The sequence below is a fragment of the Felis catus genome, chromosome E3 (assembly GCF_018350175.1).
Source record: "Felis catus isolate Fca126 chromosome E3, F.catus_Fca126_mat1.0, whole genome shotgun sequence".
Taxonomy (NCBI): domain Eukaryota; kingdom Metazoa; phylum Chordata; class Mammalia; order Carnivora; family Felidae; genus Felis; species Felis catus.
Window position 1 is genome coordinate 18,044,150 of NC_058383.1, and position 23,460 is coordinate 18,067,609.

Below are 23,460 nucleotides of genomic sequence, written 5' to 3' on the forward strand. Positions count from 1 at the left end.
AGCCACCTCTTCCCTCCTAGAACCCACTGTCTTCTCTGCCCTTTGCCAGGAGGAGAGAAAAACAGCTTGTCCACAAAGCCCCTTCCCCAGGGAGAGCCTGGGGGGTCCCAGCCTGCCTTGAGGGAGGTAACCTACCCCTTCCCCCCTCGTCAGTGCTGGAGACCCCTTGCTGGGAAGGGAGCAGATCAAGAAAACAATGAGCTCATCTCAGATGTGAAAGCCCCAGACAAGCCAAGACCATCATTCACACACTAATTATGCACTGAGTGCCTGCTGTGGCCAGGCTGAGAGCACAGAGTGGAGAATAATCTAGCAAAGATGCCGGGCGGAAGTGGTAAGCTGCTGCCTTTGGTGATGCCCTGGTCTGAAGGGACCATTCTCACAGGACACAGCCCAGTCGTGCCACCTGGGGCCGCACCTGTTCTCTTTAATACACACTTCCACCCTTGGGTCCTCCTGTCCTTTCTCCAGGGAAAACAGTCATGCTCGGCTAGGCAGACTTCCTGGCTCTGGAAGAATTTAGATCTCTGAGCCTCAGATCCCCAGACCCGGAGAGGCATAACTGAACACTGATAGAACTGGGGGGTGGGGAGGGGGCACTTCTGAGTATCAAAATAAGGAAGTCAGGATTCCTGGATGCGCTGGGAATGGTAAGGCAAAACACTTGGGGTCCAGGAGGGAATCAGTGCCTGACAGAGGCAGAAGGGAGAAATGTACCAGGAATCTCAAACTCAAAGCCTCCGGGACCTAAGCTGATAAAATACTTGGGAGAAGCTGGAATAAGACAAAGCTGAGTGGGCGGCGGCCAACGGCACCCACCAAATCCCAATTAAGACAGAAAAAAGAAATCTACCAGGCTGAGTCTCAGGCTGCCTTGAAGGCAGAAATGGGTCAGCCCTACAGGCACCTCCAGATCGGAGAGCTGGGAGAGGATTCCATTACCAGAGGAAAAGGAAATGGATCCTGAGCAGGCAAAAACAACACATGCCTTCCTTGCCAGGGAGTGGATTTCCAGGCAGAGGGGAGGGCAAGGGCAAAGGCTCAGAGGTGGGAAATGACTTGGATTGTTTGGTGGAAGATTTGAAGATGGGATCAAGAGAGGCGAGATGGCTAGGAGCTGGGCTGGGTCCAGACCACGAGATGGTAGGTCAGAGGACTTGGACTCTGTCCCGAGAACAATCAGACCGAAGCTGGAAAGTGAGATAAGCATATTTGCAGTTTAGACCGAGTCCGTGGCACAAAGATGCGTTCGAGGGGGCTGCAGTGGCTGCAGGGAGCCCAGGAGGAGGCCGATGCAGCCCCTCAGAGCTCTGAATGTGGGTTGTGGCAATGTGGGTGGAGAGAAGGGACTGCGGTCAGAGGGAACAGCATGCGCAAAGGCTCAGAGGGCAGATGGAGCCCCATGGGTTCGTGGCAGTAGGAAGAGTTGGGTGTGGCTGTGGGAGTTGGGGGGTGGGGTGGAAGGAGCCGGGTGGGGGGGGGGGAGCCAGGATTGGGAGAAGAGAAATCTCACACCTCACCTGATATCACCCTATCGGGTACACTTCCTTCTTGCCTGGCCAGCCTGGGATTGGGTTTGGATGATTTCTCCCAAGCTGCCCATGCCCAGTTAGACCCATGCTCATCATGGCGAGTGTGCCCATCAAATCGGGTGCTGCAGTCAGCATATAATGCACCATCAACGCTGGCTGGTGGGTGGGCGGGAACACCCATTGCCTGAGCGCCGTTGCTCAGCCCGGGTAGGTGGGTCTCTTTCCCTCAGTGCTCGTGAGGGGTGGGGGTGAGCGTCTCTATTTTACCCGTGAGGAAGCTGAGGATTTATGAAGTTAAGAGAGCTGCTCAGGGTCGTACATCAATAAAGTGGCGGAGCCGGGTTTGAAATCCGTCAGCCACTCATTCAATAAATATGTATTCAACACCTACTGTGGTACCAGGCACAATTCGAGACGGTGGATGTACAACAATGAGTAAACAGACAAAAGTCCCTGTCCTTGTGGAGTTTATATTCTATCAGGGGGGTGCGGGGGGGGGGGACGCGGCGGGGGGTGGGGTGGGGGGTGAGGTGGAGACTAGACAATGAAAATATTTGTACCTAAGAATACCACATGTCGAGTCCCCTCTTGACCACCAGAGGGCACTGCGATCACACCACCTTTCCTTTCTCTGCTTCCATCTTCCTTTCTGGGCTCCAAAGATACCGGCCAAGGAGGCTGTGAATACACAGTGCAGCTGCCCAAGGATGGAAACGGAGGAGAGGTGTGCCACAGTTCCTTCTTCCACCCACTTCCCCAGCTTACTCCCCTGACCACATCTCCATCCAACCGCTCAAGGTCTCTCAGCGATTTTATAAGGCCCTGTGGACTCCAGAGGTTACCCAAGTGTTATTCACTCACCAACCCATCCACCCTGCTTCCATGTCCTCGTCCCTGTTCCCAGCCCTCCACCCGCCAACTGGGGCATCGAGTCCAGCGGGGGCCGGGGCCGGGGAAGGCAAAGAGGTCACACCAGGCTGACGGAGTCAGTGAACTCAGTGGGCATGAGTTTTAGCGTGCCAAGGCCAGTTAAAAACTGAAGGCATTTAAAAACGGCAGGACATTATTAGCAAACCAAACCGTATCTGAAAGCAATTCAACTTCGGATCTTTAAAAGATCCCACTGTGGCATTATGCGGTGTGGACACATATATTAATTTATCGCCAGCCCTTCAAGACAATATAGTAGGTAAAATTCCATAAATATTTCAGTACCTGTGGACTCTGTTCCAATCACTTCCCGAGTAATAGATCATGTTGGCAGTTACTTGGCAACATTTTAAGACCTGCTTTCTGAGGCCCTAAGTAGCTCAGCTTGTAAAACCAATCTACAAAGTACTGAAGGGAATCTGACCGTAAGGCTGTGAATAACGTCTCCATTGATCCCTGTACGCCTCAGATTTATGCCAGATGATGAGGGCTTTCTTCATTTCAGGTATGTAGCGCTGTTTATTTTTTATTTATTAAAATTTTTTTTTCAATGTTTATTTATTTATTTTTGGGACAGAGAGAGACAGAGCATGAGCGGGGGAGGGGCAGAGAGAGAGGGAGACACAGAATCGGAAGCAGGCTCCAGGCTTGAGCCATCAGCCCAGAGCCCGACGCGGGGCTCGAACTCCCGGACCGCGAGATCGTGACCTGGCTGAAGTCGGACGCTCAACCGACTGCGCCACCCAGGCGCCCCTGTAGCGCTGTTTAGACCACTGGAATCCAGTACAGCGCTCCTGGAAAATGATCAGAAGCAGAGATCCTCAAACATATCTCTATTTGGTGGGTTGCCGGGTAACCTCTTTTCCTCTCTGCCAGCAATTCAGCTGAGGGATTCCAAAGCCTTAGACAGTACCAACAAAGAGTTACGCCGCAAGCCACTTGCTTCTTGATATTTGGTTGCTTTTTAGCCAAAGGAGAGCAGTTTTGTTCGAATAATATACCAGTATGTGAAGGACAATGCTGATTTCCTAAAGGCTGGATAAAAATCGTTCTTCCCATATGAGCAAACAACAATAAAAGCCCCTTAACTGTAATCTCACCGAGAACCCAAACTATGTCACTTTTAGTTTTTGCACGATTTGCTTTGTTTTCTCGAACGTTGCGAGCCGGAAGGGGAATTTATTGAGATTTGGCAGTTTTTTAGGTAAAGGATTGTACTTGACACAGTTTTGTATTTGTGGTAAAGTAACTACCCAAATAGACGGATGATTTCAGGGGCTAAACCAAGACTTGAATTTTTTTTTTAATTCCAATCTAATGAATTCTAATGAATGAAAAGTGTATTGGGGAAGACAGAGAAGGTGCCAGAAAGCTGTTTTCCATGACCTGTCTGTGGCAACAATTCAGGGAAGCTCTGCATACAATAATTAAAAGAGAACCAACAGTTAATTTATCCTCACCTTTATTTTTCATTTGTTAATTAATTCAGTTACCATGGTATAAAATGAAGAAGTGAAAATCTCTATGCACTCCCAGTCCCTGGAGAGAACCACTTTTAAGAAGTTTTTAATTCTTCTGGTGGCTCCCTTGAATTGTAAAGATGATCCTTTATAGTTTTTAAAGCTCTATGGACTCCTTGTGTGAAGGAGAAAGAATTTAGCTTGTACACACTTTTCTTTATTTTTGTTAGTTTTGCTATTTTTTAAAAAATGTTTATGTTTATTTATTTTTGAGAGAGAGGGAGAGACAAAGTACAAGCAGGGGAGGGGCAGAGAGAGAGGGAGACACAGAATCCGAAGCAGGCTCCAGGCTGTGAGCTGTCAACACGGAGCCTGACGTGGGGCTCGAACCCTCGAACTGAGAGATCATGACCTGAGCTGAAGTCGGATGCTTAACTGACTGAGCCGCCCAAGTACCCCTTTGTAAAGTTTTTTTTTTTTTTAAGTTTATTTATTTACTTTGAGAGAGAGAAGGAGCACTCATGGGAGGGACAGAGAGAGAGAGAGAGAGGGAGAGAGAGAATCCCAAGCAGGTTCCCACTGTCAGCGCAGAGCCCGGTGTGGGGCTCAAACTCATGAACCATGAAATCATGACGAGCTGAAATCAAGAGTTGGTCACCCAACTGACTGAGCCACCCAGGTGCCTCTGAAGTTCACTTATTTTTAGAGAAAGAGTGAGTGTGCGCACATGAAAGCAGGGGAGGGACAGGGAAAGAGGGGGGAGGAGAGAGAAAATTTCAAGCAGGCTCCACCCTGTCAGCACAGAGCCCAACGCGAGGCTCAAACCCACAAACCGTGAGATAATGACCTGAGCCCAAACCAAGAGTTGGACGTTCAAATGACTAAGCCACTCAGAGGCCCCATACAACTTTAAATAACAGATCTAATCCTGTCTTCTTGATGTATTAACTTTTGAAAATTGAGAATGTAATTTGATCCCATAAAATTCACCCTTTCAAAATGTTCCATCCAGTGGTGTTTAGTATATTTATGGAGTCGTGGAACCATCCCCACTGTATAATTTCCACTATATAATACCCATTCCCCATTCCCTCATCCACTGGCAACCTTTATTCTACTTTCCGTCTCTATGGATTTTCCTCTTCTGGACATTTCATGTAAATGGAATCATACAGTATATGGCCCTTTGTGTCTTATTTCACCTGGCATATTTCCAAGGTTCATGCACATTGTAGCACACATCAGTAATTCATTTCCTTTTGTGGCTGAATAGTATTTCATTTTGTGAGTAGACCACATTTTGTTTATTCATTCACCATTGATGCACATATGTCTTGCTTCCACTTTTTTGGCTACTATGAATAATGCTGCTGTGAAGATTCATGGGCAGGTTCTTTTTGTGTGTAAACTTATGTTTTCAATTTCTCTTGGGTATGTACACCCAGAGAATTTCTGGATCGTGTTTAACTTTGTTGTTGTTGCTGTTGTTGTTTTAAGTAGGCTCCATGCCCAGCATGAAGGACTGAATTCACGACCCTGACATCAAGACCCGAGCTGAGATCAAGTGTCCAACGCTTGACCAACTGAGCCACCCGGGCGCCCCAAGGTTTAACTTTTTCAGGCACTTGTCAAACTGCTTTCCAAAGCTGTTGGGCCATCATTTTATATACCCGCTAGCAATGTACAAGAGTTCCAATTTCTCCACATCCTCACCAACACTTCTTGTTATCTGTCTTTTTTGTTCTAGCCACCCTAGTGGGTGTAAAGTGGTGTCGTTTCCAATCTAGCCTGGACTATTTATGTTTAATGTAATCATTGATATGGTTAGAATTGAATCTATCGTCTTGCTACTTGTTTTTTATTTGTTCTCTGTTCCCCTTTTCCTCTTTTGTTGCCTTTAAAACATGTTTTTAATGTTTCTTTTCAAGAAAGACAGGGACCGAGAGCAAGCAGGGGTGGGGCAGAGACAGAGGGAGACACAGAATCCAAAGCAGGCTCCAGGTTCTGAACTGTTAGCACAGAGCCCGACGCAGGGCTTGAACTCATGAACTGTGAGATCATGACCCAACCCGAAGTCAGATGCTTAACCAACTGAGCCACCCAGGTGTCCCTTCTTATGCTTTTTGTTGGAGGTATTTTTTAAAATGTTTTTTCCCCCTCCTTTGTTGAGCTATAACTCTTTGCTTGTGTGTGTGTGTGTGTGTGTGTGTGTGTGTGTGTGTGTGTGTGGTTGCTTTAGGGTTTATAACATTCATCTTTAACATTCATCAGTCTGCTTTTGATGGGCATACACCACATCATATATATTATAAAAACCTTACAACTATAGACTTCCATTTCTCCCCTCTTGGCCTTTATGCTATCATTGTCATGTATTTAACTTTTATATATATTCAACCCCCCACAATATACTATTCTTTTTGTTGAGAAAATCAATTATCCTTGAAAGGCACTTAAATCATAAGAAAATAAGTCATATATGTGCATGCGTGTGTGTGTGTGTATCCATATGTCTACTATTTACTTTTTTTAAGATTAAAAAACAATTTTATGTAATCTCTATATCCAATGTGGGGCTTGATCTCACAACCCAGAGATCCAGAGTCTCATGGTCTACTGACTGAGCCAACCAGATGCCCCTACATCTAAGTTTATTTATTTTGAGAGACAGAGAGAGTGGAGGAGGGGCAGAGAGAGAGAGAGGGAGAGAGAGAATACCAGGCAGGCTTTGCGCTGTGAGCAGGGAGCCTGAGGCAGGGCTTGAACTCACAAACTGTGAGATCATGACCTGAGCTGGAACCAAGAGTTGGATGCCTAACCGACTGAGCCACTCAGGCGCCCCTACAATTTCTACTATTTCTGATGCTCCTCATTCCTTTTGTGAATCCAGATTTCTTCTAAGATTATTTTTCTGCCGCTCAAAGGATGTCATTTTACAATTTCATTGGGTGTGGGTCTTCTGGTTCAGCTTTTGTAAATCTGAAAATGTCTCTTTTTTGCCTTCACTTTTTTTTTTTGAATTGAGATGTAATTGACATAGAACATTATATTAGTTAAAATGTATAATGTGATGATTCGATATCTGTGTATATTGCACAATGATTACTACAAGAAGTCTAGTTAACATCCATCCCCACACCTAGTCACAGTTTTCTTTTCTTGTGATGAGAACTTTTAAGATCTACTCTCTTAGCAACTTTCCAGCATAGATTACAGTATTGTTAACTATAGGCACCACGTGGTACATTACATCATCAGGACTTATTTATTTTGTGACTGTAAGTTTGTACCTTTGACCCCCTTCACCCACTTTGCCTGCCCCCCACACCCCACCTCTGCCAAAACCAATCTGTTCTCTGGATCTATGAATTTGGGCTTTGCCTTCTTCTTCTTCTTCTTCTTCTTCTTCTTCTTCTTCAAGTAGGCTTTATGCCCTGCACGGAGCCCAACATAAAGCTTGAACTCACAACCTCAAGCCCAGCCCCATGCTGGGCTCCACACTGAGCATGGAGCCTGCTTAAGAATCTCCCTCTCTCCCTCTGCCCTTCTTCCCCACCAATGCGCTCTCTTTCTCTATAGAAAGAAGAAATTTGAAAAAATTTTAAAAAGTGATCTCCAGCTGATGGGTCATGAATCACACGTGGCCCACAGCCTTGCTCCTTTTGGCTTTGGTGGTATGAGGCGTGGCAGCCTGTTCCCAGATGGTCTTAAATCAGGGGTTTCCCCACCTTCACAGTATTGACTTTTGACCCAGATAATTCTTGGTGGGGGGAGACTTTCCTGCATGCTGTGGGATATTCAGCAGCCTCTTTGGTCTCTATCCGCTAGGTACCGGTAGTATCCCCCTCGATGTTACAGCCAAAAATGTCTCCAGACACGCCAAGTGTCACCTGGGTGGGGGGAAGGGGAACAAGAAACCCTGATCTATCTATATCTATATCTACATCTAAATCTATATCTATATAAAGTGACCAACATTTTGCTTGATTTTCACCTAAAAATCTGGATTCTAGCTTCTGCTGGAAAATCAAGACAGACATGATTAGTAGAGCCTAGTGGCTGCTGTCCTACAGACAGGCATATGATCCCTTCCCACCTCTGTCCCCTGGTCCACGTGGTCACCTATGAGCGTGATGTGGGGCTCAAACTCACAAACCGCAAGATCATGACCCGAGCTGAAGTCGGACATTTAACCAACTGAGCCACCCAGGCGTCCCTCTTTCTTTTTGGTGTTATCCTGGGGATGAATACTGACTCTGTACCCAGGGATAGCTGTGGAGTGGTTCTAAGATAATCCTTTAGTTGATCGTTCTGTCTCTCCACCGCGGTTACTAGGAGTTGGGAATAATGGCAGAACATGGACCGTATCTGCCGCCGTTGGAGGTGGAGAGTCAGGGACTCTCAAGTATGAGACAGATTGCCCAGGGGAAGTGCGTCAGACATCAAAAGCAGTCCAGGACTGACCTCCGAAGAACACAGACCACAAAAAGGCCAGAGAGGATGGCCAGAGGGAGGGAAGGGAGATCAGATTGTGTGTGGAGTCACAGAAGCCAAGCGAAGAAAATGTGTCAAGAAAAGAATCAAAATGTCTAACGCTGCCGACGGGAGCGTATCCAGTGCCCTTTCATTGAAATATGCAGGCCGTGATTTTGGTGAAAGCGGCCTCTCTAGAGTGCTGGAAGCAGGTGGGGAGCCTGCAGCAGGGCGCAGGCACTCCGGAGAGGAGAAAATGTAGGCAGTTAGGACAGACAGCTCTTTCTGAAAGTTCGACTGTGCGGGAGGTGGGAGGCAACGTGTGGTGAAGGATGGAGAATGAGAGGCTGGATTGGTTGGTTGTTTTATGGTGGAAGAGATTTGAAGTTGTTCACAGAGGAAATAGTCTGGGCTTTGTGATATTGTGAACGGTATAACCTGACAAACACATGCCCACCTTGACGCGTTTAGAAATTCAGCATAAAATCAAGTAAACATCCTTTAAAATGCATAACTGTGTTTAGTAAGGGGAATCCCCGCCCACAAAGAGGAAATTGAAAACCAGAGCTGTGAGGGGGCTGTGTGGTTGTGCAGATCTTGGCAATGCAGGGGCTTGGGTTTTATTCCCGCCCGGAGATTGGAGATGAGGCCTGGCCTCGTTGGGGCATTGAAAACCGAGACCCTAATTTAAAGCTCAACCCCTTAAAGGGAGACACCTTCAGTGAAAGAACAGACTAGAAATGGAGCAGCTGGGTGGCTCAGTCGGTTGAGCGTGTTCAACTCTGGCTCAGGTTGTGACTCTGGCTCCCACGGTTCGTGGGTTCGAGCCCTGAATCAGGCTCTGCGCTGGCATTGAGGAGCCTGCTCGGGATCCTCTCTCTCTCCCTCTCTCTCCGCCCCTCCCTCACCTGCGCTCTCCCTCTCAAAATAAATGAGTAAACTTTAAAAAACCAAAAGAGTAGACTAGAAAAAAAAAATCTTTCCATTTCCATCAGCTTAGCCAGTAGAAAAGAACCATCTGATTCACCGAGATCTGATGGCAATAGAAAATCTCTCCTGAGAATCCATTACCAGTGGCTTGTCCTTACCTGGATCACCATCTGCATAAAACGATAAATTGAATCATCAGCCCTGATAAAATGAACAAATAACCTAGCTCAGGGTTCATAATACCTTTGAAGCATAGGTAAGGCCCTGCTGACTCTGAGTTCACAGCCCCAAATTAGAAAGCACAAGAGGAAACCATCTGTCGTGGATGAGAGTAAGTACCCTCGAGCTCCAGACAACAGAACCATCAAGCAAAGGACGGTACAGTGAGTATATTTTAAGCACCGGAAGACTTGAAAGAAGGACTCAATGCGCGAAAGTATTTAACAGGTGTTAAAAATAAGCGGCAGAGAGGTTTAAGAGAAAGCAGTGGGGCTCCTGGGTGGCTCAGTAATTAAGCGTCAGACTCTTGATCTCCGCTCGGGTCCTTATCCCACCGGTCGTGAGTTTGAGCCCCAAATCGGGCTCTGATGGCGCAGAGCCTGCTTGGGATTCTGTCTCTCCTTCTCTCTGCCCCTCCCCCGCTTGTGCACAAGCGCTCTCTCGTTCTCAAAAAAAAAAAAAAAAAAACAAACAAAAAAAACCAAATAAACTTAAAAACAACAACAGAAAGGAGAAAGGGTAAAACTAACTCCTCTGTTAATCCACCCCTCAGTCATCTGTTCATTTTTGGGGGCTGCTAGTAACATGTGGCCCCTGGTCTGGGTTTGGGAATGGAAGGGGACTCTGGGCTCCACATCAGGAAGATCACATTCAGCACTGCGGGCACACACCCCTCTCTCATTTTTTTTTCTTAAGTTTATTTGTTTTTGAGAGGGAGACAGAGAGACAGAGGGTGGGGGAGGATCAGAGAGAGGGAGACAGAGGATCTGAAGCAGGTTCTCAGCCGACAGCAGAGAGCCTGATGCAGGGTTCGAACCCAAGAACCTGATCGTGACTCACAAACCTCGAGATCGTGACCTGAGCCGAAGTTGGACTTAATCGACTGAGCCACTCAGGCACCCCACCCCTTTTTCATTTTATAGCATCCTTAGAGGTCACAGCTAGAAAAGTTCCCATAGGGCATCCTGTTCACCCTTCAACTTTCTCGTACAGAAAAAGAATGTGAGTCCCAGCAACGTAAAAATCACTTTTCTGAAGTCTCCGAGCGAGTGGGCGGCAAAGCCAGATGGAGAGCCGGCGCCCTGCCTCTGCCGAGCGCTTGGCAGGCCAGCATCTAAGCTCTGAACACTGTATGTCTGTTTTGTTTCCCTGGTGGGCTGTGTGTTTGCTCCTGTGGGCAGAGTCCCCACAACCCAGTCCCGTCAGCTGATGGCGACAATGAGAAGTGACAGCCTTATCCAGCTCCTGAGTGACCGAGATGGGAGGGGGGCTCTGATCTCTATCTTGTGTCAGTTATGTGTCCCTATCTCATGGCACCTCCTTCCACCCCTGCTCCTGTCACCAGAGAGTCTGAGCTCCTTGAGAGCCGGGGCCGGGCTGACGCCTCCACCCCCAGGGCCTGGCTCAGAGACGGTGCTCCGGTGTTACTTTGACTTCTGGCACCCAAAGAGCGAGCGGGAGGTCCAGGCCCTCCTGAGCAGGAAGGAAGAGCTGACTACAGGTCCCTGCCCAGCAGCATTTCCTGCATGTGAACTTGGGAGGTTCCTGGCCATCAAATAGCGCAGGGTGGCTGCTCCCCGTGCAGAACTCTCAGTCTGTCTCAGTACTTCCGGGGGGAATGTCTCAGGATGGTACTCGAATGTCTAACACTTTCTTAACACTTGCTGACCCATCAATTCTCTTTTCTTTTAACATAGAAACAACATGGGGCCCGTGGGTGGCTCAGTCAGTGGAGCATCCAACTTTGGCTCAGGTCATGATCTCACAGTTGTGAGTTCGATCCCCGCATCGAGCTCTGTGCTGACAGCTTAGAGCCTGCAGGCTGCTTTGGACTCTGTGTTTCCCTCTCTCTTGGTCCCTCCCCCACTCACCCTCTGTCTCTGTCTCTGTCTCAAAAATAAATAAACATTAAGAAATTAAAATTAAAAAAAAAAAGAGCAGACCTCTGGGTCAATGAATGCTACCAGCAGGGAGGGAACAATATCTACTTAGAACGTAATATCTTTGTTTAACCTTGTATTTATTTTCATGTTTTACTTTCTATTTATGGCACGTGATAACTGGTTTTCCATTTGCAGAAGTGATACAAAAAAATGTTCCTTCTAAAATAAATTTATTCAGCAAATAGGAAATCATCTTAAGGAAAAATATGAAGTAAATAATAGTACAGGTGGTAAAGTGATAAGGCAAAAATCCTAACATTCGTGACTGAAGTTTGGGAAACCGGGCCCCCCTTCCCTCCCCGTGCCGGGAGTGCAGCTCCTTTTCCTCTCCCCAGCTCCTGGCTCTCCTCCCAGGGGGCGGCCAGCTGATACACATGGTTGTGGAATCAAGGACATCTCTGGGCTCCATTTCTACTGGGTGAGGCATTATAAATAAGCCTGTCATGGGGCAAATCTGTCTGGATTGATCCAGCAAGCTGGGAGGGAGGGTGGCCAGAGGCCGCACACCGGGAGCTGCTCTTCCCCAGGTTCAGTGTTCCTTTCCACATTGGATCAAACTCCGATCGCTTCGGCGGGCCTCCCTCACCCCGGAGGGGTCAGAGTCAGCGGGCTGCCATGTTCAACCTTAATGGCACGGCTGCCCCCTGGCCTCCCTTGACTCGAGGTCCTAGCTGGAGGCAAGGAGGGGCCTCTCCAATTTGGCTGCCCAAGTTTCCTGTGGCAAGTTGGGGGTCAAAGCTACAGTTGGGATGTAATAAGACGCTCCTTTGCCTGGCCTTGCCCTCTGTCTGTGTTTTCCTGGAGGCTTGATCCGTGGCTCTGGGAGGCTGGCTTCCTGTCCTCTCCTGCTGGCAGGACTGACCCTGGTCATCTACACTCAGTCTGTTCTTCGGCAGCCACAGGACCCCTGCACGCCGATGTTGGCATCTTAGGTGCACAATGAAGGTGGAAGCTTCTGTGATGATCCTATTTCCTACCTGTTTGGTAGCTTGAGATCTTTCTTAATCTAGAACATGATTTTGGCGACTTCTGGCCCGTAGTCGGCCCCACCTCCAATTGTCTGTGCCGCGACCCTGGGCAGCCAGAGAGATACTTCTGGGCTTCCCCTGCAGCACAGGCTCTGTCCATGCGGTGCCTGCCCAGCCCCAGATCCAGGGAATTGAAATCCGGATGTAAAAGGCCTTGGGAGGGGTGTTCTTCCCTGTAGGCCCAAGTATGAACTTGGGCTCTTAGGCTGGAGCCTCAGGGTCTTAAGGCCTCAGAGAGACCCTCTGAGGTAAGGCCTTCCTCAGTGTCTCGGAGAGGCCAGTCCTCCAGGCCCTGGGGAATCAGAACCCCACGCTGGTCCGACCTTCACGCCTCCAGAAAGCAGAGATCTGCTCCAGGGTGACCCGAGGTTGGAGGCCCCACTCCAGATCAGAGCTCCCTAGCCGCTGCCTCCGGGTCTGGGGGCTCCCCAGGTGCATGCTGGCCTCTGGCCTCTGTTCAGGCTCAGCCCAGCTCACCAGACCCGGAGCATAGGGCCTCTCCTCCAAGGCCTGGGGCCCCCAGAAGGTGCTGCGGACTGGGGCCCTGGGTGGGCTCTGGAGGCCCAAGGAGCTGGGAGGGGAGAGTGGGGCTATAGGGGCAGGTGGGGCTGTGGCTCGGGCCTCTAAGGTGCCTCCAGAGATGGGAGGGTCTGGGGCCCCATCCATCAGCAAGGGGACCGCAGAGCCATACCAGTCTTCTGAGCGCTCTCGGGGGGTGCCCCTGGGCTCGATCCACAGTTCTCCTCCGGGGCGCCAGACCAGGGTGGGTGCACGGTTGCTGGGGTCTGGGTGCAGAGAGCGGCGGAAGAGGCGTTCGGCCAACACAGCTGTCGTTACGAGGAAGAGGGCGGCGAGGCAGGCCAGGGCCAGCATGATGGGGATGCAGGGCCCACAGGGCAGCGGGGGCCATGTAACCAGCTCCGACTCAGGGAGTCCCTCCACATGCCCAGAGGGCTGCTCTGGAGTTGAAGGCATCTGAAGAGACAGGGGTCAGGAGAGGAAGCACATGAGACAAGGTCAGCACAACCTATAGGAAGAGAGAGGCAGCGTGTGTCCAAACAACAATGAGGAGAGAGACAGAGGCCCGAGCGGCTCTGCATCCGGCCTGGGAAACAGACCCCGGCAGACAGAGGAACAAAGAGGGCCCGGAACGGCAAGAGATAGGCAGAAGGTTGGAGAGCCAGGATCCCACCTTGGTCGGCAGCCGGCCCTCCTGCTCAGGCTCCTGAACCTGCTTCCAGACGCCCTGTCCCCCACCCCTACTCCCGCCGCCCAGACCCCGGGGTGCCTCAGACAAAACTGTAAGGGCCCCCAGAGATTCTTTCCTGCTGTCTGGGCTCCCCCCACGTCTTGCTTGGGCCTCAGAGGAAGTGGTGGGTGCAGAAACGAGAAGCTCCCCTCCCGACTCCCACCCTGCCTGTGCGCCCCCTCCCACCGCTTGGCTGGCACCTTGGGTGCTCCTGGGCCCTCACGACTCTCCTTGGATTTGGTCTTGCTCTCTGCAGGTTCCACTGAGCTTGCTGTCCTGCCAGGTCCCGGGCGCCACCTCTGCACCTGTCCCCGCCTCTCCTCTCCAGCTCTGGCCCCGGGCCTGGCCAAACGTGCCTCCCTTCTTTGACTCTGCCTGCTTCTCTCTGCCCCCCAGGTCCGCCACCTGCAGGGGCCCTCACCACGCCTCACCTTAACTCAGGGCGGCCCCAGGGCTCCTGGCTCTCCCTTCAGAGCACTCCTCCTTGTGCAGGGTGTCAGGCAGTTGCCTCAGATGAGGCCGGAAGGGAGGGCACCACCTGTTGCTGGGCAACAGTGCCCCAACTCCTCTTGCCCCTGGGGAGTGTTTCCAAGGCAACCTGGGGGGATGTGGTCAATGTGGTGGGGAGGCGTTTCCTGGCGAGAGGTGGGGCCGGAATGGGCAGTGGTTGTGTTGAACTCAGTCTCACCCCATAGCCAGGCCCCAGGCCCCTCGCTCTGCCTGATCTCGAGGGGTGGCCCTGGCCCTGGCCTGCCCACTGCACCCCTACGAACCCGCCCCTGCCATCCAGCCCCCTCCTGCTTGACCCAGCCTTCCCCATACTTTTCATGAATATGCATCTCTTCGTCTTTAGGCCAGTTAGCCTCAGTTTTGGTTGGAAGCCATTTGTGAGGTGAGGCGTGGGCACCAACAAAGTAGGCCTCCTGGGAGAATCCTGTCTCCAAGACCCTGAACATTTGCCCTCCGGCCTCCCTTCTCCTGGGGTGAGGCTCGGAGGAACGTGAGAGCAAGGAGTGAGGAGGGAGTGTTGTTCAACCACTCGGATCCCTTCGGAGATTGTCTAGTTCCACTCGCTCGCTGACAGATGACAAGCAGGCCCCGCACACGGGCGACGTTGTGCCCAAAGTCACACAACCCATGTATACGGGAGGGACCGGAGAAGCATAGGTATAAATTCCTGGTCTGGCAAGCAACCTGAACACAATCCTTACCAGGTATTAATATTTGCTTTTGCAAAATGACAGCCATTTCATGAGAAATGCTACAAAAATATGTTGCAATGTTAGTGTCTTACAAGATGGTCACAAGGGCAGCCTGACTCACATTGGTCTGTCCCGGTGGTTTTGAGGAAAGGGCCAGAAGGAGCACAAAATGTGGCATGGGATGGGGGTAGGTGGAAATGGAGAGTCCCGAGGCTCCTGGCTTTACGACATATGCCGAAACCTGATGTGATTATAATTCGATGAGATCATAAGCCTTAAAATAAAACTGGAACTTGGGGCGCCTGGGTGGCTCCGTCGGTTGAGCATCCAACTTCAACTCAGGTCATGATCTCACAGTTTGTGGGTTTGAGCCCGACATTGGGCTCTATGCTGACAGCTCGGAGCCTGGAGCCTGTTTCGGATTCTGTGTCCCCCCTCTCTCTCTCTGTCCCTCCCCTACTCTCTCTCTCTCTCAAAAATAAATAAGCATTAAAAAATAAAATAAAATAAAAAATAAAACCTGAACTTGATACCACTGAGATGGACACAAAAAATGGTTAAGATTGGGGCACCTGCCTGACTCAGTCGGAAGAGCATGTTACTTTTGACCTTGGGGTCATGAGTTCAAGCCCCACGTTGAGTGTGGAGATTACTAAAAAAATAAACTTAAAAAAAAAGGTTAAGGGAACACCTGGGTGGCTCATTTGGTGAAGCATCTGGCTCTTGATTCGGCTCAGGTCATGATCTCCTGGTTCATGGGTTCAAGCCCCAAGCTTGGGATTCTCTCTCTTCCTCTCCCTCTCCCCTCCCCCACTTGCTTGCACACACTGTCTCTCTCAAAATATATAAATAAAGTTAAAAAAAGGTTAATATAATAAATTTTGTTACATGTATTTACAACAATAAAAAATTTTAAGTCTAAATAAATAAGTAAATAAAATCTGAAAATTATGTATGTTCTGTTTTAATTAGTGATCCCTTAAAAAAACAAAACACTAAGGGCACCTGGCTGGCTCAGTCGGTAGAGCATGTGACTCTTAATCTCAGGGTTGTGAGCTCAAGCCTTATGCTGGGGGTGGAACCTACTAAAATAGAATTTAAATTTAAAATTTAAACAAAACAAAACACTAGAAGGGTAAACATTATTAAAACCAGGAAGATCCGACATGATCTGGAATCCAAATGGGATGTTTTTGATTCTTAACTATCTCTTACCACTTAAAAAATAGCTTAACATTTTTGGAGGGTGCCTGGGTGGCTCAGTTGGTTAGGCATCCAACTCTTGATTTTGGCTCAGGTCATGATCTCATGGTTCATGAGCCCCGTATTGGGCTTTGTGCCAGCAAGCGGAGCCTGCTTGGGATTCCTTCCTTCACTTCTGCTTAGATCCCCCTGTCCAATCTAGCCACTTGTATACCTTAACAGTTCTCTGCAGCCAAAGCTCACAGGCCCCATCAGAAGATAAAGGGACCTGGGGTACCTGGGTGGCTTAGTCGCTTGAGTGTCTGACTTTGGCTCAGGTCGTGATCTCACAGTTCGTGAGTTTGAGCCCCGCATCAGGCTCCTCACTGACAGTGTGGAGACTGCTTGGAATTCTCTCTCTCTGCCCTTCCACCACTTGTTTTCCCTCTCTCTCTCTCTCTCTCAAAATAAATAAATAAACTTAAAAAACGAATAAGTAAAAAAAAAAAAGGTAAGGGGACCAGAACGATCTCAAGGAAGCTAAGTATGTGTAGGGGCAACTTCCCACATGGCCACTTGTGAATGGCACATGGGTCCCTTTTCTCTACCATGATGCCACTTGGAAAATCACCGAGGTGCATTCTATACTGAGGCTTTCTGTAGCCAGCATCTGACCCCACACCCTGTGATACATGGCCGCCCACCAGATGTTCCCAGGAGAAAGGAAGGCCCAGGGGCTGCCACATCTTTTCCCGATTCCTACACGAAATGGGCCTGCCCGTACGAAGGTTCTTAGTATGATTCTGGTGGAGATGGGTGGTCTCAAGAAAATGTTAAGCTTCATCCCCTCCACAACATACTTGGCTGTCACAGCCCCACTCATCACAAGGGTTTTACTACCTCCATGGGCAGTTAACCACTGGTGATCCAATTGGAGGATCCACTTGTAGCCTGAGTGCGGGAGACTCATCCCCATCCAAACCCACCCATCTTCTAACACCCCATCCCAATGCCAAAGGGTATCAACAGGAGTCCGAAGGCATCACTCCACTGCTGTACTTTCTACATGCACAGGACTCAGTGGCCAAACTTCGTTTATTATTATATCTATTGAACTTCACATGCTATGAAGTTCACCCAGTACAGTAGTAGTGGGTTTTAATATATTCATAAGATTGCACAACCATCACCACTATCTAATTTCAGGACATTTTCATCACCCCAGAAAGAAACCCTGTACCCATTAGTGGTCACTCCCCATTCCTTCCTCCCCCAGACCTTGGCAACACTGTTTTCTTTTTTCAAAATATTTCTAAATGTTTATTTTTGAAAGAGAGAGAGAAAGAGAAAGAGAGAGACGGAGCAGGCAAGGGGCAGAGAGAGAGGGAGACAGAGAATCCAAAGCAGGCTTCACGCTGTCAGCGCAAAGCTGGATGTGGGTCTCCAACCCGCGAGCCGCCAGATCATGACCCGAGCTGACGTTGGATGCTCAACTGACTGAGCCACCAGGTGCCCCAACAACTATCTGTTTTCTGTGTCTATGCATTTGCCTCTTCTGGACATTTCATATAAATGAAATCACATAACCTGCAGCCTTTTGTGCCTGGGAGCTTTCACTTCACATAATGTTTTCAGGGTTCATCCATGCTTAATGAATCAGTACCTCATTCTTCCTTTTTTTTTTTAATGTTTGTTTATGTTGAGAGAGAGACTGTTGGGGGAGATACAAAGAGAGAGGAGAGAGAGAATCCCAAGCAGGCTCCACACTGTCAGCACAGAGCCAGACACGGGCCTCGATCCCACAAACCATGAGATCATGACCCGAGCTGAAGCCATGAGCCAGGCGCTCAACCAGCTGAGCCACCCAGGCGCCCCAGTACTTCATTCTTTTTTTTGTACAAAAGCTGAATATTTTAGTGTATGGCTATACTACATTTTTATCCATCCATCAGTCGAGGGACACGTGGATTGTTTCTGCTTCTTGGTTATTGCAAGTAATGCTGCTGTGAACAGTCATGGATAGGTTTTTGTGTGGATATGTTTTCAGTTTCTCTTGGGTCTATAGCTGGGAGTCAGACCTCACAGTCGGACGGCAACACTGTGTTCACCTTTTTGAGGAAGTGTGGGTGACCAAATTTACAACTGCTGAGTTCATCCACCTCTCCTTACTCTCTGCTCCGGGCCCACCCTCCGACAGCAGCAACGGTTCCACAACTTCTTCCTGCACCGTGTTGGGTCCACCGTGCACTTGGCTTCTAGGAAACGTGTGGAGGCCACCAACCTCAGGCAAGAGAATCGACCGTCAACAGGCATGAGGGAAGACAACCCTTCAAGAAGACGGCTGCGGTCCTTCCATGCTCATGCCACCCGTCCTGGCTGAAGCCTAAAGACCTCTTCTTATGCAATGATACTGTGACCAGAGTTCTAGGTTTTGTGTTTCAAGCTGCCTTCATCCACGCACACCCAACCCTTGTCTCACCCCTGCCTGCGGAGCATGGTGTGCTCAGATCTTGCCACGCTCCCCTGGCGACAAGAGGGAGTAGCCAGGAACAGTAGGGAAGGGGGGGCAAGTAGAGGAGCTCATGACTTGGGGTCCGTGTCACAACATGAGCTACAGTCTGAGGTCTCCAAGCAGAATGTCAGTAAAATGTTGCTTTGCAGGGGCGCCTGGGTGGCTCAGTGGATTAAGTGTCTGACTTCAGCTCAGGTCATGATCTTGTGTTCTGTGAGTTTGACCCCCATGTTGGGCTCTGTGCTGACAGCTCAGAGCCTGGAGCCTGCTCCGGATTCTGTGTCTCCCTCTCTCTCTGCCCCTCCCCTGCTCACACTCTGTCTCTCTCAAAAATAGACATTAAAAAAAAAGTTGCTTTGCACTTCAGAAGGAGGCTTCAGCGGCTTCAGTGGATGAAGGAGCATACAGCCAACCTGTCAGGCAACATCTCCTGGCCGGACGGAATTAAATCATGTTCTCTGCTCTTGTGTTCTCTGAAAGGCACAACCCCAGGTGGTGAGGAGCAGAGAAGCAGACGGCCTATGACCACATTTTATACTTGGAAACTGAGACTTAGGAGGATTGAGTAGCCCAACCAGGGTGACCAACCATTCCCATTGTGCCTGGGGCCATCCTTATTTTCATTCATTCATTCATTCATTCATTTTAAAATGTAAGCTCTATGCCCAACGTGGGGCTTGAACTCATGACCCCAAGATCGAGAGCCACATGGTCTACTGATGAACCAGCCAGGCACCCAGGACCGTCCTGGTTTTAGCACTTGAAGTTCCACATCCCAGAAAACACTTTAAATCTGGGTCAACTGAGAAAGTTGGTTGTTGTCATCCAAAGTCACACAACTCAAGTCCCAGAGCTGAATCGGAACCCAGATCTGACCGTCTCCAACCTCCTGCTGCTGAATGAATGACTTACTGAGCAGGTCAGTCATAAGAAACGCCTTCAGAGTTTCAACAGAAAGGTCCAGGCACTTCCGGTTGTTCTTCCCTTCACCCTCATCCCCTCTGCAGTGGGGTCCACCCTGCTGAGAGTCCCAGCCCTCACCCGGAGCTATCTTGCTGCCAGACAGGGGATAAACACAGGGCTGAGCTCAGGAGCGTTTTATCACTGCTCAGGGCCTGCTGGGTGGCACTTACCGGCTGCTCAGGATCCCAAGAGTCAGAGATTCCAACCTTGAGAGCTGTGAAAAATGATAAGAGTGGGGGTGCCTGACTGGCTCAGTCAGAGGAACATGCAAGTCTTGATCTCAGGGTCGTGAGTTCAAGCCCCACGTTGGGTATTAGAGATGATTTAAATAAATAAACTTTAAAAAATGATAAGAATGAATTAGAAAGGTCCCAAGTGCCACCTGTGTGGGGAAATGGGGGAAGGTGGAAAGAATCTGGGCTTTGGAACCAGGCAGCCCTGGGATTAAATCTGAGGTTCCTGGCTCCACAGCTGTTGAGACCCTTGGCAATCTATTCGATTTCCATTTTTTCATGAATTCCCAACTTGAAGGGTTGTTGGAGGGTAATATTAGATAGTTTATATAAAGCACCTCTTAAAGCAGGCATTCAGCACTTCTGTCCCCTTCCATCTTGGTCTAGCATTGTTGCTCATCTTTGAAAGGCCCTAAAGGATCTGTCCCTTCACATCTGTTCACCCACCTGAAATCTTGTTACCACTCAAGATTGTTCTATACCAACCACCAGATTCCCCCGGGCTCTGAGCCTCCCTCCCTCTTCTCCCACTCCACCTGCTGGTCCATCCCATTATACTTCTTTTCCTGGAGCCCACATCCTGGAGTCCCCTCCTGACCAGCCCTCCCCAAACTCACTCCACTTCCTCTATAACCTTGACTTTGTGCTGTATTGTTCCAACCACTCTCTTCCCGGCATTTGCCAGCCTTGTTCCCACCCCCCCCCACACCTTCCTCATAAAGCTTCTGCCTGGAACCAGTACAACTACTTTCCTTTTGTCCTGTTAACAGGTTGGTGAGCCACATTGGAGAAAATCACACAACTGACCATGTGTAGTGCCCCCACCTCCACCTGGTCCCTCAGTCATGCTGTCATGTGGATCTGGGCAACGCGCTCTCTCTCTCTCTCTCTCCCTTCCCTACCAGCTTTGCCCAACCTCGACTCTAACCATCAGCGCGGATACACTTTCTCTCTCTTGTGCAGAAAGCTGAGGCCTTCAGGCAGGAGCTCTCTGCCTTGTTCATTTTCAGCCTCTGAGAGTGGGGTTGGCCATGCTCACTCTTGGTTCTGTTCATGGCTTGCCTGGGGATTCTCACTGGCTTCCTCCAGTCCTGTGGGCCCTGTCTGCCCTGGTACTTTCTTCCCTCAGTGAAGGATGGTGTGGCCCACTTACTTCGTCCTTTGTGCTGATCTTCCTACTTTGTTCCAATGTCTCTATTCCTCCTAAGCTACTGCTCCTGGCCAAGGCGCTTCTATGTGCCTAGCAATTTACTAACCCCTCTTCTCTTCTCTTTTCTTCTCTTCTCTCTCTTTTCTTTTCTTTCCTTATTAAGTAATCTCTATACCCAACATCAGGCTCGAAGTCACAAACCCAGAGATCAAGAGTCAGATGCTTCACCAACTGAGCCAGCCAAGCGCCCCTAAGCACATTGCTGTGTTTCATTTAATCCTGTAAAGCAACCCTTGAAGTGGATCTTATCCTTCCTTTTGCAGTGAGGAAACTGAGATTCAGAGACTTTAATTTGCCAGGGGAAAGCGGCAAAGCCAGGCCTCAGCCCACTTCTCTCTTTTCACTGTGCAATTCTGGCATCTGTGACCACACTTCCTGGCCACAGCCAGGATCCTTGTTCCCTCCTCTGGGTTTGACTGAATCCCTATGCATCCAGCTATGCTCCTTCCTTGCACTCTGAAGACCAGCTTGATTAGGTTTGCCCTTCAGGAGAGTGTGAGCCCCTCCGGGGCAGGACACTTCATTTCCATTTTCCCAGGGCCCTCAGTAGGTGCTTTTGATGTTCAGTTCAAGCTACCTTGGCCTGTGTATCAGTATTCTCCGGTTACTTGACCATTTTGCCCTTACTCTTTTATAAGGTGCGTAGACATGATGAGGTGATGATACCAGAGAAGACACGTGACATCCTCATAACCTTGATATGATAAGGCCAGAGTTGAGAAGTACTAAAATCAGCAAGTCTGGACTCAGGCGGACACACACCTTTAGTTTGCCTGCAACATATTCAATTGGGGGGCGGGGGCGGAAAACCGAACCTCACGATGTTAGCAAATGTATGGAAGGCTAAGAAAATGTGATTTAGGTTTACAACAAAAACATGAGGGGTATTTAGGAATTTTATGATTTTCTTATTTCCACAGGATGGAGCCACTCCTTAGACGATGAGAAACAAAGAACTTCCTTGGCATCAGGCAGTGTTCTGGAACTTTACTTCCATTAACTATATCATAACCACAGCAACCTGAGGAGGTAGGCAAAATTATCGCCTTTTTGTTTATGTGTGTGTTTTCAGACGAGAACAGAAGCAGAGAGAAATGAAATACCTTGCCCCAGGCACCCAGCTTCTGAGTCCAGCCCCGTCTGTGCACCTCTCAAACACTCCACCCCGCGTCTGTCTTAAAAATAAACAACAATATGTGTGTGTATATATATATATATATATATATATATATAACAGGTTTCCAAGTGACTTTAACTTTAGTTGTCCAAATCAACCTACACAAATATCTTTCTTTGAGGGGTGCTTGGCCGGCTCAGTAGGACAAGCATGTGACTCTTAATCTCAGGGTCGGGAGTTCAAGCCCCATGATGGGTATGGAGATTACTAAAAAAAAAAAAAAAAAGCATAAACTTAAAAAAATTCTTTTTGCAAGGGGACGCCTGGGTGGCTCAGTCGGTTAAGTGTCTGACTTTGGCGCAGGTCATGATCTCACAGTTTGTGAATTCGAGCCCAAATCAGACTCTGTGCTGATAGTGCGGAGCCTGCTTCTGATTCTCTGTCTCCCTCTCTCTCTGCCCCTCCTCCACTCGTTCTCTCTCTCTCCCTCAAAAATAAAGAAATAAACATTAAAATAATTCTTGTGTCAAGTTGTATGATGCATTTGACAAAGATCTCCAGGATCTGAACTAAGCTAAACCATAAAAATAAAGCTAACTGCAGATGAGAAAGACAAGGCCTGCCCTCATCAACTTTATCTGAAAGAAATGAAAAAGAAAGACCATATTTTGTGAGAATTGAAGAGAGAGAAAAAAATAAACATTTACTCAGTACTTATGTGTGCTAGATCTGTGCCAGGGGCTTGACACAAATTGGTTAGACTCATTATCTCCTATCGCAGATGAACAAACTGAAGTTCGAGGATCATGGAGGCAGGGCACGAACCAAGCTTTAAGACAAGTCTCTTTCTGGGGTTCCTGGGTGGCTCAGTCGGTTAAGTGTCTGACTTTGGCTCAGATCATGACCTGGTGGTCAGTGAGTTTGAACCCCGTGTTGGGCTCTGTGCTGACTGTTCACAGCCTGGAGCCTGCTTCGGATTCTGTGTCACCCTCGCTCTCTGCCCCTCCCCCCCCCCCACACACACACTCTCTCTCTCTCTCTCTCTCTCTCCCTCTCTTTCAAAAATAAATAAACATTAAAAAAATAAAAATCTTACCCTTTGAGAGAGGTAGGTTTTTTTCAAGGATTTTTTTTTTTAACAGCAGTTCAGAATAGGGAAGAACCTTTTATATTGTGAGTCAGTACATGCAGTATAGAGTATTTGACTGAAACAGTATTTTAGGAAATAGTATTTAGTCTTGTTACATGTGATGCTCTTACTTTCTCTATTTCACTTT

At 48.8% G+C, this 23,460-nt stretch overlaps 1 protein-coding gene across 5 annotated transcripts in view; it reads right to left on the reverse strand.

Annotated features, from left to right (window-relative positions):
- Positions 1 to 11,640: 11,640 nt before the first annotated feature.
- Positions 11,641 to 23,460, reverse strand: part of CE3H16orf54 (chromosome E3 C16orf54 homolog) — a 78,581-nt gene continuing 66,761 nt past the window's right edge. For 2 of the 5 annotated variants that reach the window (XM_019820704.3, XM_006942156.5), the window contains one exon: positions 11,641 to 13,490. In XM_019820704.3, coding sequence (XP_019676263.1) covers positions 12,816 to 13,490 — 675 coding nt within the window. In that variant the 3' untranslated portion in view covers positions 11,641 to 12,815. The other 3 variants (XM_006942155.4, XM_003998659.5, XM_045048025.1) reach the window with 3 other exon arrangements.